This window comes from Mauremys mutica, chromosome 24, assembly GCF_020497125.1.
Source record: "Mauremys mutica isolate MM-2020 ecotype Southern chromosome 24, ASM2049712v1, whole genome shotgun sequence".
NCBI lineage: Eukaryota > Metazoa > Chordata > Testudines > Geoemydidae > Mauremys > Mauremys mutica.
Genome location: NC_059095.1, coordinates 3,363,097 through 3,375,176, shown reverse-complemented (window position 1 = coordinate 3,375,176; position 12,080 = coordinate 3,363,097). Strand labels below are relative to the sequence as shown.

Below are 12,080 nucleotides of genomic sequence, written 5' to 3'. Positions count from 1 at the left end.
ATGCGCCATGTTGAACAGGACTCGGACTTCTTAGAATTCAGGTTCCCACCCTCCTCCCCAACCAGCCCTCTTCATTTGGGCTCGCTGGCCGCTTCGGGGTGCGGCAAGTCCTTTGTGGTGTCGCAGTGTGGCGGTGGGCGGGTCTAGTGGTTAGAACCCGGAGGACGGAGAGTCAGGACCCCTGCGTTCCAGGCCCAGCTCTGCCACTGCCTCCTGCTGTGACCTCGAGCAAGTCAGGGCCCTGCTCTGTGCCTCAGTTTCCCTCTCTGGGGAATGAGGAACGTTGACCCGACCTGAGAGAAGGGGCTGGGGGTGAATGGTTCGTGCTGACACGGTGCCTGCAGTGTCTCCGATGGAAGCCGCTCCGCCTCTCTTGCTAACGCACCCGTCTCCCTGGCACGGAGTGGCTTTGCCGTGGCTTCTGGGCTTGGCACTCAGAATCCCACCGGCCCAGTTCAGCCAGAAGGGCTCATGAGTCCCCCCAGCCCCTGACTGTATGTGGAGCAGCCAACAGAGGGGGACAGAGACCCACACGGTGATAGCCAAGGTACACGAAGTGTCGTAAGTTAAGTAGCTGTCAGCACAGCGCCGCCTGCTGGCTGTGTCCTCCTATTACAACAGAAAGAAAGTGGGTCCTGCACCCCACCCCTCTGCCTCGTCTAAAGAAACGGGGAGTGGTCGCGGCCTCCTGAAATCTGTCCGTGAGCCCCGGGCCCAGCCCCCGGCCAGGCTACAGAGAAGTTTATAGACTCAGTGATACTAAGTGCGACAAAGGGGCGGGCGGATAGAGCAGTGGCAAGGAAGGGGTTAGGGTGCCTGATTAGTTCGGGGGGGTTAAAGATCCAGAAAGGTGCCACGTGTAATGCTTAAAGCAACCCAGCAAACGGGAAATGTTTTTCTATGTTGGCCCGGCCCAAATCTGATTAGCTGCGGGGGGGGGGGGCGCGGCGGGCTGGTCGTGCCGCAGCCCCAGGAAGGTGAATGATCCTGCCCGTCCTAGCTGAGTGGAGAAACACTTTCGCCATAGTGCAGCAGGGTGTGCTGAGACGGAGCTGGGCCTGAGGCCGTGTGGACACCGATCCTTCTGGCCCAGTGGCTCAGGTCTCAACCATTTGATTTAAAGGAAAATCTTCCTTAGCTGCTAGCAATATAGGGCCTATGATACACAGCTGAGTCCAGCCAGTAGGGGGCAGTGATCACTCTCACGCTGTTCATAACCGTACTATTGGCCTTCCCAGTCCTAGCTTACTACTGCTGCCAGTTCGTGGAGTTACTCCTTCAGCTCCAGTGGGAGAGAGGTCTGTACTGGGCTGCTGAAGCTCAAAGGCTCGAATCCTGTTGGCAGCCCACCTGTCGGGGGGTCAATAGGAATGCCCACTCTCTGCTGGCAGGCACAGAGCTCTCCCAGATTTTATTTTTGCTGGTAGTAGCCCTGTCCCCACCACCAGGAAGGCTTGGCTGATGGGCAGGAAAGCCTGGGGCTGAGTGCCGCCCGCCCTCAGGGAAGTGGGGGGGGCTCCATTGGAACTCCCCCCCCAGGGGCGGAGCTTATCATCTGGCCGTCCAGGGGCCCCCGCTCTGCACACGGGGCTGCCTGGCGGCTGGGCACAGTTAATGTTTAACTCGCTGTTTTACATTGGAGGCTAATAACGCACCCAGGGGAGCAGCTGGGCCGGACGCCTTCGCAACACCCTGACTTTGCCGGGACGACAGCAGGAGGGTGAGGCACAGCCATGAACCCATGTACCCCGCAGCCTGTAGCCCCACAAGGGAACGGCAGGTAATGGCTCCCGCCGTTTTCTGTTGGCAATCCTGGGGGCCCTCCCCTCTCACGCGTAGGTGCAGTTAGTGGCCACGCTGCGAAGGCTGGAGTGGCCTAAGATACCCTGCCGCTGGTGTAGATCCTACAAACCAGCCCTGCCCTGGCTCCCCACCGTATCACCCGGGCCGACTCCGCTGACTGCAGCGCCACTGCTGGAAGCAGACGTGGGCCCCGGGCGCGAGCCCTGCTCTCCGCCGGGACAGCACAGCCACATCGGTGCAAGAATCCCCAGGTCGGCGGGGGGGCGCGGCTCCCTGCTGGACTTCGTGTGCTCCAGGGTAAGGCAGGGCGGCGGCCCAGCTGTGGCTGGCTTTGCCTAGAGAAACCGACGAGATCCCCGCTAGTTAGGGCCAGGGGGGGATTTTTCAATGAAATGTTTTTTTCCACTTGAAAATGCCAATTCATCAAAACAGAAGCATCAGGCGGGAAGGCGTTGGCTTGGCCGGCCCGTTCGTCAGGAAGGCGTCTCAGGTCTGGGACAGCCAAGGGGCCGGGGCTCACCTGGGATGACAGGGGGGGACGCTCAAGTCCTTGCTCCAAATCAGGCAGAGTGGGGACTTGAACCTGGCTCACCCGCGTGAGTGCCTGGGCCACTGGGCTATTCTGGGGGTGGAGGGAGGGCGTCTCACTCACTCTCATGTATGTGGGGGTGTGGATGAAAAATTACCAAAGCTCTTGCGGGGGTTTTTCCAATCTGGAACAAATCCCGAGAATCCTTGTTTTCCAGCCAGCCCCAGTGTGAACGCCCCCAGGCCCTCTAGAGATAGAAAACGGGAGCGCCAAACGTCTGGGGTCCGTCTCACTGTACCCTCCGGATGAACAAAGTCTCCCTGGGCAGATGGACCCATCCTTCAGCTCAACAAGCAGATACTCACCCCCCCAAGTCAATCCCCCAACCCAGCCAAAGGCGTTGCTCCCTCCGGATTTCACCCACACACACCAACTTCACTTGAACGTGACTTGTTAGTGTCTTTTTCCATGGGGTGCTGATCGTCCCCCCACCCCCCCGTGATGTTAGCCCTGCACTGCAAGTGGGTGAGTCAGGTGGGTGCAGAGGGTAGTGTCCCTTTAACTCATTCGTGAGCCAGCTAGTGGTGCTCCCCATGTTCTAGAAGGCAGCCGGGCCGGCAGTGTGATGTAAACGTGGATCTGTGGACCCCACCTTGCCTGGGTGGCTGTTCTGGTACAAAGGGAAAAGCCACATGCCCACCCCAGAACCAGCCGGGGACGTCCCTGAGTAGAACCCAGGTTTTATGGAGGGGCTACGGAGCCAGGTGCCCACGGTGGGTGAGAAATGAAAAAGCCCGAGCAGTCTGGAGAAGGGGAGAGGACTCTCCTTAGACGTGGCGCCTATCTTTTCTTAGCTGCTGCTGTTCTTTCTGAACCGGATGCACTCGGCGGTGTCGGGTGAGCAGCGAAATGGCCAACGAAAGCCGCTGGTCGGCGTGGCTGTTTGCTGGGAAGAAGGCCCAGGAGGGAGCTGGCTGCGCCAGCCCAGAACTGCTCTAATTGCTTTTCACGTCCAACAGAGACTGTGCAGCTCCTGAGCTTTGGGCGATGAGCTGAGACCAATCCCAAAGAGCCAAGAAATTCTCTCTATGCTCAACGATAAGGCCTGACAGGCTGCCCCCGTATAGCCCAGCCTCGAGTGGCATTAATGGGGGGGTGCCCAGGGGCACCCCAGCCCAAGGGGCTGGTTACCAGTGCTGATTCCTACGGATGGGGAAGAATTGGAGTGTAAGAGTGGTGGTGACGTCACCATAAGCCAATCAAAAAAGCATTAGGTAAGTTCACGGAGGACAGGTCCATCAGTGGCTATTAGCCAGGCTGGGCAGGGATGGTGTCCCCAGCCTCCGTTTGCCAGCAGCTGGGAATGGGCTACAGGGGATGGCTCACTGGATGATTCCCTGCTCTGTTCATTCCCTCTGGGGCACCTGGCATTGGCCACTGTTGGCAGACAGGACACTGGGCTAGACCCAGCACCCTTTGGGCTGACCCAGCGTGGCCGGTCTTACGTTCTTTATGTTCAGATGGTTCCCTTGGTGCTGAACATTTATCGATGAGCAGCGACCGATGGGGAACGAGCCGCAGGCCCAAGGCAACGCTATAGGAGAGGAGTCCGTGGTCCGAGCGCGGGCGTTGCTGGGTTCGAAGCCCAGCTCAGGAACCCCTCCAAGGTGCACACCAAGACCACAGGCCCGTTGCGCTGTACGTACCCAGCGTGAGACAGTCCCTGCCGTGAAGGGCTCAGTCTAACCAGACGAGGCGGCTAGCGAGGCACCCAGATGGGCAGTGACTTACCCAAGGCCCCTGGGCAGGGCTGGGACGAGAACGCACAGGGCCGGCTCCAGCTTTTTTGCCGTCCCAAGCGGCAAGGTGGGAAAAAAAAAAGATAAAGCTGCGATCGGCGGCACTTCGGCGGCAGCTCCACCGCGCCGCTTCATTCTTCGGCAGCAATTCGGCAGCGGGTCCTTTGCTCCGAGAGGGACTGAGGGACCCACCGCCAAATTGCCACCGAAGACCCGGACGTGCCGCCCCATCCCCTTGGCCGCCCCAAGCACCTGCTCCCTGCGCTGGTGCCTGGAGCCGGCCCTGAGAACGCAGGTCTCCTGGCCATTAGCCACTAGACAACACTGCCCATCACAGGGCCAGGAGGCCGCTGCAGCTGCTCAGGAATGGAGAGTGGGACGAGAGAGCAGGATGCCAACTCTCACCAAGGGAATTTTATTTGCCGATGTAACGAATAAACGAATGGGCTTGTAGCAAAGAGCCCATGAACCTCAGCGTTAACCTGTGCCTGTTTCTTCCCTCCCGCTCCCACAGGGGCCTGGCCAGATCGCAGAGAGGAGAGCTCCCCCCAGTGCCAGTGCTGAGGAGACTAGAGACTGAAATGCTGTGACTCCTTGGACACATGGCAAATTCTACCTCCTCCAGGGAGAAGAGGCGGCCCATCGTGGAGTCGGATGGAGACCCGCTAAACTCCTCCTGGCAAATGTGGCCCTCGCAAGCCTGGACCAGGGCATCCGGCAGGTCCTACCCTGGCAAGAGCGACTTGTCTGACTCCTTCGATTCCTCCACCCCTGAGCCTCCCCTGCCAGCCCAGCCGCCCGTCGGGGACGTCCCCTGCAGCTCGGAGACCCAAGAGGCCTCGCCCTTGAAGCCCGTCAGGCGTTTTATCCCCCGGTCGTGGAAGAACTTTTTCCAAAGATGGAGGCGAGAGCCCGAGCCGTTCCTGCCGCTGGCCTACGCCGCCGCCCGGTGCTCCCCACCCGTAAGTCCGTTGTCAGATCGCCGCGGGCCAGCCCGCAATGGCAGCTCCAGCAGCGGTTTCCAGGAACCCTCCTGGTCCAGCCCCTCTGAGTGTAACCAGGAGACAGAGATGTCTCCCCCCAGGAGCCAGCAGGGCCCACCCGCCTTGCTGAGCTACGAGGAGAAGCTGGAGGCCTACAACCTCAAGTACTCCTACATGAAGTCATGGCCAGGCCTGCTCCGGCTGATGGCCGGGCTGGAGCTGCTCTTTGGCGGCATGGTCTTTGCTTGTGTCTGTGCCTACATCCAGAAGGACTACCAGTGGTACAACCTGTACGGCGGGAACCTGCTGTCAGACGGCCTTTTGGGGGGAGGCTACGGGTACAATTATTACGGCCCCATGACCCCCTTTGTGCTGGTGGTGGCCAGCCTGGCGTGGCTGGTCACGGTCATCCTCTTGGGGCTGGGGGTCACCATGTACTATAGGACCATCCTCCTCGACTCCCACTGGTGGCCCCTGGCGGAGTTCGCCCTCAACATCATCATGTTCCTCCTCTACATGGGGGCGGCCATCGCCTACGTCAACGACGTGAACCGCGGCGGCCTCTGCTACTCCCTGTTCGCCAGCAACCCGCTCATAGCCGCCTTCTGCCGCGTGGAGGGGGGCCAGGTGGCGGCTATCGCCTTCCTCTTCATCACCACCCTGCTCTACCTGGCCGGGGCGCTGGTGTGTCTGAAGATGTGGAGGCACGAGATGGCGAGGAAGCAGCGGGAGGGCTTTGAAGCACTAGTGAGTCCTAGCGCTAGCGTGCCCCAGAGCAGGAGGAGGCAGCGCCCTAGTGCTTCTGCCCCCTTCCCTGTCCCCAAGGCCCGGCGCCTTCTCTTGGCTCTGGGAAGGATTCGCCCCGTGCAGGTACCTCCTCGATTCCAGGGCTACGGGGGCCGGGTTGCACTCGTGCGTCAAAGGCCCGTGCGGGGCATTGCCGGGAGGCAGAATGCAGGCCCATCTAAGCCACACCCCCTCCTACTTTTGACACGCCCCCTCCCTCCGCAGCGTCCCCACTGCTCCCCCCCTCCGCTGCTGGGGAGCTCCCTTGGGGGGCTCGTGCCTGGCTAGCTGCCACGGCTGTGAGTAACCTGGCCCTACGCCCCAGCCCCATGCGCGGGTGCATTGTGTGGGGTGAGGCTGCGGCGGAGAGTCCTGGAAAGGTTGGGGCAAACCCCGAGCTGGGGACAGTGGCGGTTACATTGGTTCCAGGATTAGCTCCGTAGGAACAGGAGATGGTTCCGTGCAGGGGGATCCCAGTGGGGACCCACAAACCGGAGCCTTCCAGAGATGCACGAATCATCCTTCTGGAGCCTCCATCCAGCCCAGCCGCCTGTCTCCAGCCCGGGCTGCGTCAGAGACAGCCGTCGCTCAGGCGGTGCGGCTGACAGCTCGCTGGCTCTGTGCGGCAGTAACCTCCCTCTGCCCAGCCGTCGGGACACGTGTGACTGCCGCTCCTGCAGACGTACTCGCTCCGGTGCCTACCCAAGGTCCTGGGTGTGCTGCCGCAGCTCCCCTGCTATGGTTACCCACCTAGCGCCGAGCTCAGCATCTACAGGGGCTACAATCACACCCCCTTTGTGGCCTCGCCCTTTGCATGGGGCTGGGGGGCTGGGGCTTGCCTAGCCCTCCCTGAGGCCATGGCTGGAGATCGGAGGCTGCTCCCGAGGAGGTGGGCTGTGGAGCCTGGGGTGTTGACCCAGGCCCTAGGAGCTCACTCTTTGAGGTCTATGTGGGTTAAATCATAGAATCTCAGGGTTGGAAGGGACCTCAGGAGGTATCTAGTCCCACCCCCTGCTCAGAGCAGGACCAATCCCAACTAAATCATCCCAGCCAGGGCTTTGTCAAGCCGGGCCTTAAAAGCCTCTAAGGGTGGAGATTCCACCCCCTCCCTAGGGAACCCATTCCAGTGCTGTCACATTGCTGCTGAGCCTCACACCCCTCTGTCTCTTTAAGCACAACCCCGTCCTCCTGCAAGCCAGACCCAAGCGGATCGTCTTCCAGGATGAGGTGATGCCGCCCGGGAGCCTCCCGGGGAAGGTCACCAGACAGCTGGGGTTCTCCGAGAAGGGCGAGGCGTCAGGGGCCTTAAGCTGCTCCATCCCGACGGGGCACACCCCAAAGCCACACATCGTCCCTGACTATGTTGTGTAAGTAACGACCCATCCCCTCCATGTCCCTGGCTGCGGGAGCGGGCGAGGGCTGGCTTGGGGCTGTGTGCTGGTGGGTCATTACCAGGAGGATGCAGGGGTTGAAAGGGCAGCACTGGCTTTATGCAGCACTCTCCATCCCGGCAGCTAAGGCACTGGACTGGGATCCAGGTGACCTGGGTTCAATGCCTGCCTCTGTCCCAGGCTCTCCAGGTGATCTTGAGCAAGTCACTGCATCTCTCTGAACCTCAGTTCCCCAGTGGGAGAATGAGCCTTCCTGTGTCTACATAGACTGAGCTCTTTGGGACAGGGTCTCTCACGCAGTGGGGCCCTGAGCCTCTAGATATGACTATAATACACACAATATCTGAGCACCCCCCCAGCTCTGCAGGTATTTTCCTTCCTAATAAGCCCCTGATTTCCTCCCGCCGCATGGGTTAACATTTTCCCACCATTCACGGATCCATCCCTTGCCACCTATCTCAGAGTCCTTTTCCCCCCCTGTGAATCTCTTGGGCTGGGTAGGAAGTACCCAGGGATCTGCTGCCACGAGGAGAGAGAGAAGTACAAGGCCGTCTTCAACGACCAGTACGCGGAGTACAAGGAGCTCTACCACGAGGTCCATGCGGCGCTGCAGAAGTTCAAGGAGTTGGACGCCATGATGAGCCGGCTACCGCATCGCACGCCCAGCAAGAAGGTCAGTTGCTAAGCAGAGGGGGCACGGCACAGGCAGGCCGGAGCGGGGGCTGGGATGTGGGGCCTCTCACCGCCCAGGGACGGCTTCCTCTCCTGCCTGGCTCAGCAGTGGGGAACGTTTGGTGGAATGAATTGATGGGTCTCAGCTGATTTCCTACTAGGACAGGAACAACCCACAAAAAACCCACTGGAACTGGTTGGCCCCTTTCCAGTGCTGGCAAAGAGGACCAGGGCTGGAGGGGCTGTGGAGACAGGCAGGGCACCCACCACGAGCAGAAGCAGGTAGAACAATTTGGCCCAAGCCATAGGCTGGTACCGGAGTCAGGCTAGAAGCAGCAGAGGGTCGACTGAGCCACCAGGAACAACAAAGGAGCCGCTGCCGCCCTTGTGACGGAGCCGTCCGGAAGCTTCCCTGGGAGCGGAGCGACCGAGCTTTGTGCTTCGGGTTCCGCTGGTGCTTCCTTGAGGAAGCCAGTTCAAGTCAAAGGCCTTGTGGCCCATGAACCGACATTGCTCCTGCTGGGTTCATTAATACTCGGAGCAGACGCCCAGGGCTGATGGAGGAAAGGGGAAGCCGGTCGTCTGCTCTTTCTGCTGGGATCCAAGCCAACTCCGGGCTTTGCAGGTCTGGTTCTTTACCACACGCCGGCTTCAGAGCTACACTGGTGCGTGGGTGACACTGCTCATGAGCGAGTCTGACCTTCTGGGGCCTACTCCAGGCAGGAATTTCTCCCCACACTTCCTTCTAGCAGCGCTAAACCAAACCTTGATTCAGTGTCTCCCCTCCCCCGCCACACACACGCTTTCCCTGAGTCATTCTCTGCTAGCTACAGTCGAAGGCCCAGAGGATTGTTCGGGGCAGTTCCTGGTTTTCCAGGATCTGAGTTCCCAGCTGGCAGATCAAAAGAGCAGCAGCATTTCGCAGCCAGGCCCTTATCAAAGTTATCCTGCCGGACGCCCAGCTGAAGGGGGGCTGATGTCCTCCCCCTATTCCCAGAGGGTTGGTGGAGTCCCTGGCGGCCTGGCTACTGGAGCTGGCTGCAGCATTCCGGGGGCACAGCCTCCGGTCGGAAAACGCTGATTCGCCAGAAGCGAAAGGTGCCAATTCCAAACAGAAAAATGTTTGCAACTCTTCTGGCCAAAGGCATTTCCGCTCCCCGCCAGCTCTGCTGCTGAGCCAGGCTCGCTGGGGCTGCCCGGCAGAGCTCGGCCAGGCCCCTTCACCCGCTGCCTTATGCTCCGCAGGAACAGAGCCGGGTCTCCAACATCTGGAAGGAATTCAGGCAGAAAAAGCGGGTGAGTTAGGGGCACGCTGTGCAAGCCAAGGGGCGGGAGGCTAGTAGGCCGCGGGAACGCTGTACAGCCTGGAGCTCGCCCCATCACAGGGGGTGGTTGCAGTCTGTAGATCAATGGTCCCCAACCCTTTTTTGTCTGGCAGGCGCCAGACGATGAGCCACGGAGGACCGTGGCGGCGGACGAGCATCCGCCGAAATTCCGCCGACAAGCTGCAACGTCAATAGGCGTCGCTGCCGAACTGCCGCCGACAAGCTGCGTCATCCAGAGGCGGCGCTGCCGAAATACCGCTGAAAATAGGCGGCACCTCAGCGGCGACGCCTCTGGATGATGCAGCTTGTCGGTGGCATTTCGGCAGATGCTCGTCCGCCGGCCAGTACGCGGGCGCACTTAGACGGCCCAGCAGGCACCATAGCACCCACGGGCACCGCGTTGGGGACCCCTGGGCAGATGTATCCAGCCCGCATCCCCATTTGAACAGTGCTTGGGGCATCGCTGGCCAAAGAATTCTCCCAAACAAGCAGGGCCCCTCTGGCCGACCGAGGGCTCTCGGGCGCTCCCACACCTGCGGCTGTGGAGCCCCTGTGGTGTGGAAGAGCCAGGACTGGGTTCAAATGACTCTAACGGGGATTCTCTGTGGAGGCCGCTGGGTGCAGCTAGAACCTGTGGTTCCCTTGGGGTCCCTAGACTGGCTGACGTGGTCTTGTGCCGTCTCTCGCTCCTGCTCACAACAGGGCAGCTGCAATGGCTCTGGCCTTCCCAGCCGAGCGCTCGGCCCTGTACAAAGGAACGTCCTCAGGCGGGAGCGCTCCCTGCCTTTCCGCTTGGCCCGGTCGCTGCCAGCAGGGACCCAGCTCTCCGCAGGGTCGGGAGTGTGGGGCAAATCTCAGATCCTCCTGGGGACCCTGCTCCCCAGTTTGGGGTGGCCGGGGAGAGGAGGTGAAGCCCAGATCTAACGGTGGTGATGCTGACAAAGGACCCATCCTCTTGTCCCTGCAGGATCCCGCCTTCCTGGAGAAGCAGGAGCGCTGCGACTACCTGAAGAAGAAGCTTGCGCACATCAAGGCGCAGATCCAGGAGTACGACCGGACAGCCAAGGAGGGCTCCATGTACTTCTGAGCCTGGCACCTGGGGGGTGGCACCATGCCACCCCTGGACCGGTCCCCAACACCCCGACCCCCAGCCCTGAATTGCTCTGGGGCTTGCCGATGTCTGGGGGACCTTGGCCAGAAAGAGAGCAGGATACGGGACACTGGGGCTGGAACAATGTGCATAGTGGGGGTGCTGAGAGCCCTTGAACCAAACTGTAAACCCTGTGTCTGATGGAAACCATTCCAAGCCAGGGGGTGCGGCTGCACCCCTAGTTCCAGCACCTATGGGGGTGCTTGTGCCTTGTGGCCTCCTGTGCATCACCCGCCCCCCCCCAGCTGGGTCACGTGTGGGTCAGGCGCCATCCCTGCCCCGTGCTGCCCCCGAACCAGCTGGAGCTGGGAGCCAGCAGTGCTGTTGTGCACTCTCCAGGTGGGACTGAAGCTGGGGGTGGGAGGACTGGGGCCTCAGGCGGGGCAGGGAGCGGTGCCTCGCTCCTGCTCACGGGAATAGGTAACCGGGGTGCACCGCGCATCCGCTCCAGCCAGCAGCATCCAGACCCAGCCTCCAGGCGGCCCCTGTGGAGAAGCTGAGAAACTGAGCAAAGCTTCTGGCTGAAGGGAGCGGCTGTGACAGGGGATAGAACGCCCCTGGGCCTGGCTCTGTGCTCATTTCATGCTGGTGTAAAACTGGGAGTCACGCCACTGGAGACAGTGGCCTCGCACTGGTCATTGACTTCAGCGGGGGCAAGGCTGGGACCCTGCCTCCTTTAACGAGGGAGCAGGGCCAATGAGGGGGAGAGATGGTACAAATTACCCAGGGCCCGGCGGTCCGGAAGGGGGCCCGGGGCCCAGCTTCCCTGGCTTCGTCAGCCCTGTTTAGCCGGTCCGCCCTTGCTGGGGCCCGAACCCGCTCTCGGCATCCCTCCAGGAACCCAGGCCAGAGATTGCCTCTTACGCACAGGACTTCATCGCCATGTTCACTTACTCTGCAAAGCAGCCCTCGGAGGAGGGGGCAGCGTTCATCTGTGCAGCAAAAACTGAGCTTTGCGGGGTGCTCGTAACTGTCTGTAAGGAGCGACGGCTTCCCCTTTGAATAAAATACACCTGGCCGCCCGCCCGACCGTGTGTGAAATCCCTGGAGCCAGCAGGATCAGCCCTGCCCTGCGCTGGAATTCCCCTGGAGAGGGTCCCTGAAGGGGGTGCAGGAGGAGGGTGATGCTATTGCACGTGCTGTCTGGTCACAGCAGCATCACGTGGGAGATCAGTGGAGCCCTCCCCCAGAGGATGAGACTCTGCTACAGCTCCTCCCCAGGGGATTTACTTCCTTAGTCCAAGCTGTAGCAGCTCATGCTCTTACTGGGAAGGTCCCAGGTTTCATTCCTGGGCCGCCCCCTTGATGATCATTAGGGTTTCACCTTCTCCCACAATCCTTGTTGGGGGGGGGGAACTGGTTTGGTGAGAGAAATCACAACAGAAGTGATTCTTCCCCACAAAAACCTGCCTGTTGTCTGTGTTACCGTAGCACCGGAGTCCCGGTCCCCACGGCCCTTGGCGGTGCACAAACACGCAGCCACAAGCCGGTCCTGCCCAGCTGGTTTACCAGTTAACTACAACACAAGAGACCCCAGACTTGAAACAAATCCCTTTTCTGGGAGTTCGCTAGAGACCAGTTGCCTATGGGGAGCAGAGTGAGACGACGTGTGCGTCTACACTGCACACTAAGCCCAGGCGCT

At 60.7% G+C, this 12,080-nt stretch overlaps 1 protein-coding gene across 3 annotated transcripts; it reads left to right on the top strand.

Moving 5' to 3' along the window:
* Nucleotides 1–1,647: 1,647 nt before the first annotated feature.
* OCEL1 (occludin/ELL domain containing 1) lies at nt 1,648–11,464 on the top strand. Of its 3 annotated transcripts, none has more exons than XM_044998225.1 (6): nt 1,648–1,780; nt 4,647–5,861; nt 7,074–7,267; nt 7,793–7,964; nt 9,209–9,259; nt 10,256–11,464. In XM_044998225.1, the coding sequence occupies exons 2-6, from the start codon at nt 4,734–4,736 to the stop codon at nt 10,373–10,375; spliced, it is 1,665 nt and encodes a 554-aa protein (XP_044854160.1). In that variant the 5' UTR covers nt 1,648–1,780; nt 4,647–4,733; the 3' UTR covers nt 10,376–11,464. The 3 variants fall into 3 exon arrangements, with proteins under 3 accessions (XP_044854160.1, XP_044854163.1, XP_044854161.1); XM_044998228.1 differs by having other exon boundaries at nt 1,663–1,720; nt 4,646–5,861; XM_044998226.1 differs by lacking the exon at nt 1,648–1,780 and adding an exon at nt 1,791–2,100.
* The last annotated feature ends 616 nt before the right edge of the window (nt 11,465–12,080 follow it).

Coding starts and splice junctions, on each gene's coding strand:
- OCEL1 (XM_044998225.1), top strand. CDS start 4,734: ATGGCAAATTCTACCTCCTCCAGGGAGAAGAGGCGGCCCATCGTGGAG. Junction 5,862..7,073: donor GGGAGGGCTTTGAAGCACTA/GTGAGTCCTAGC, acceptor TGTCTCTTTAAG/CACAACCCCGTCCTCCTGCA. Junction 9,260..10,255: donor AATTCAGGCAGAAAAAGCGG/GTGAGTTAGGGG, acceptor TTGTCCCTGCAG/GATCCCGCCTTCCTGGAGAA.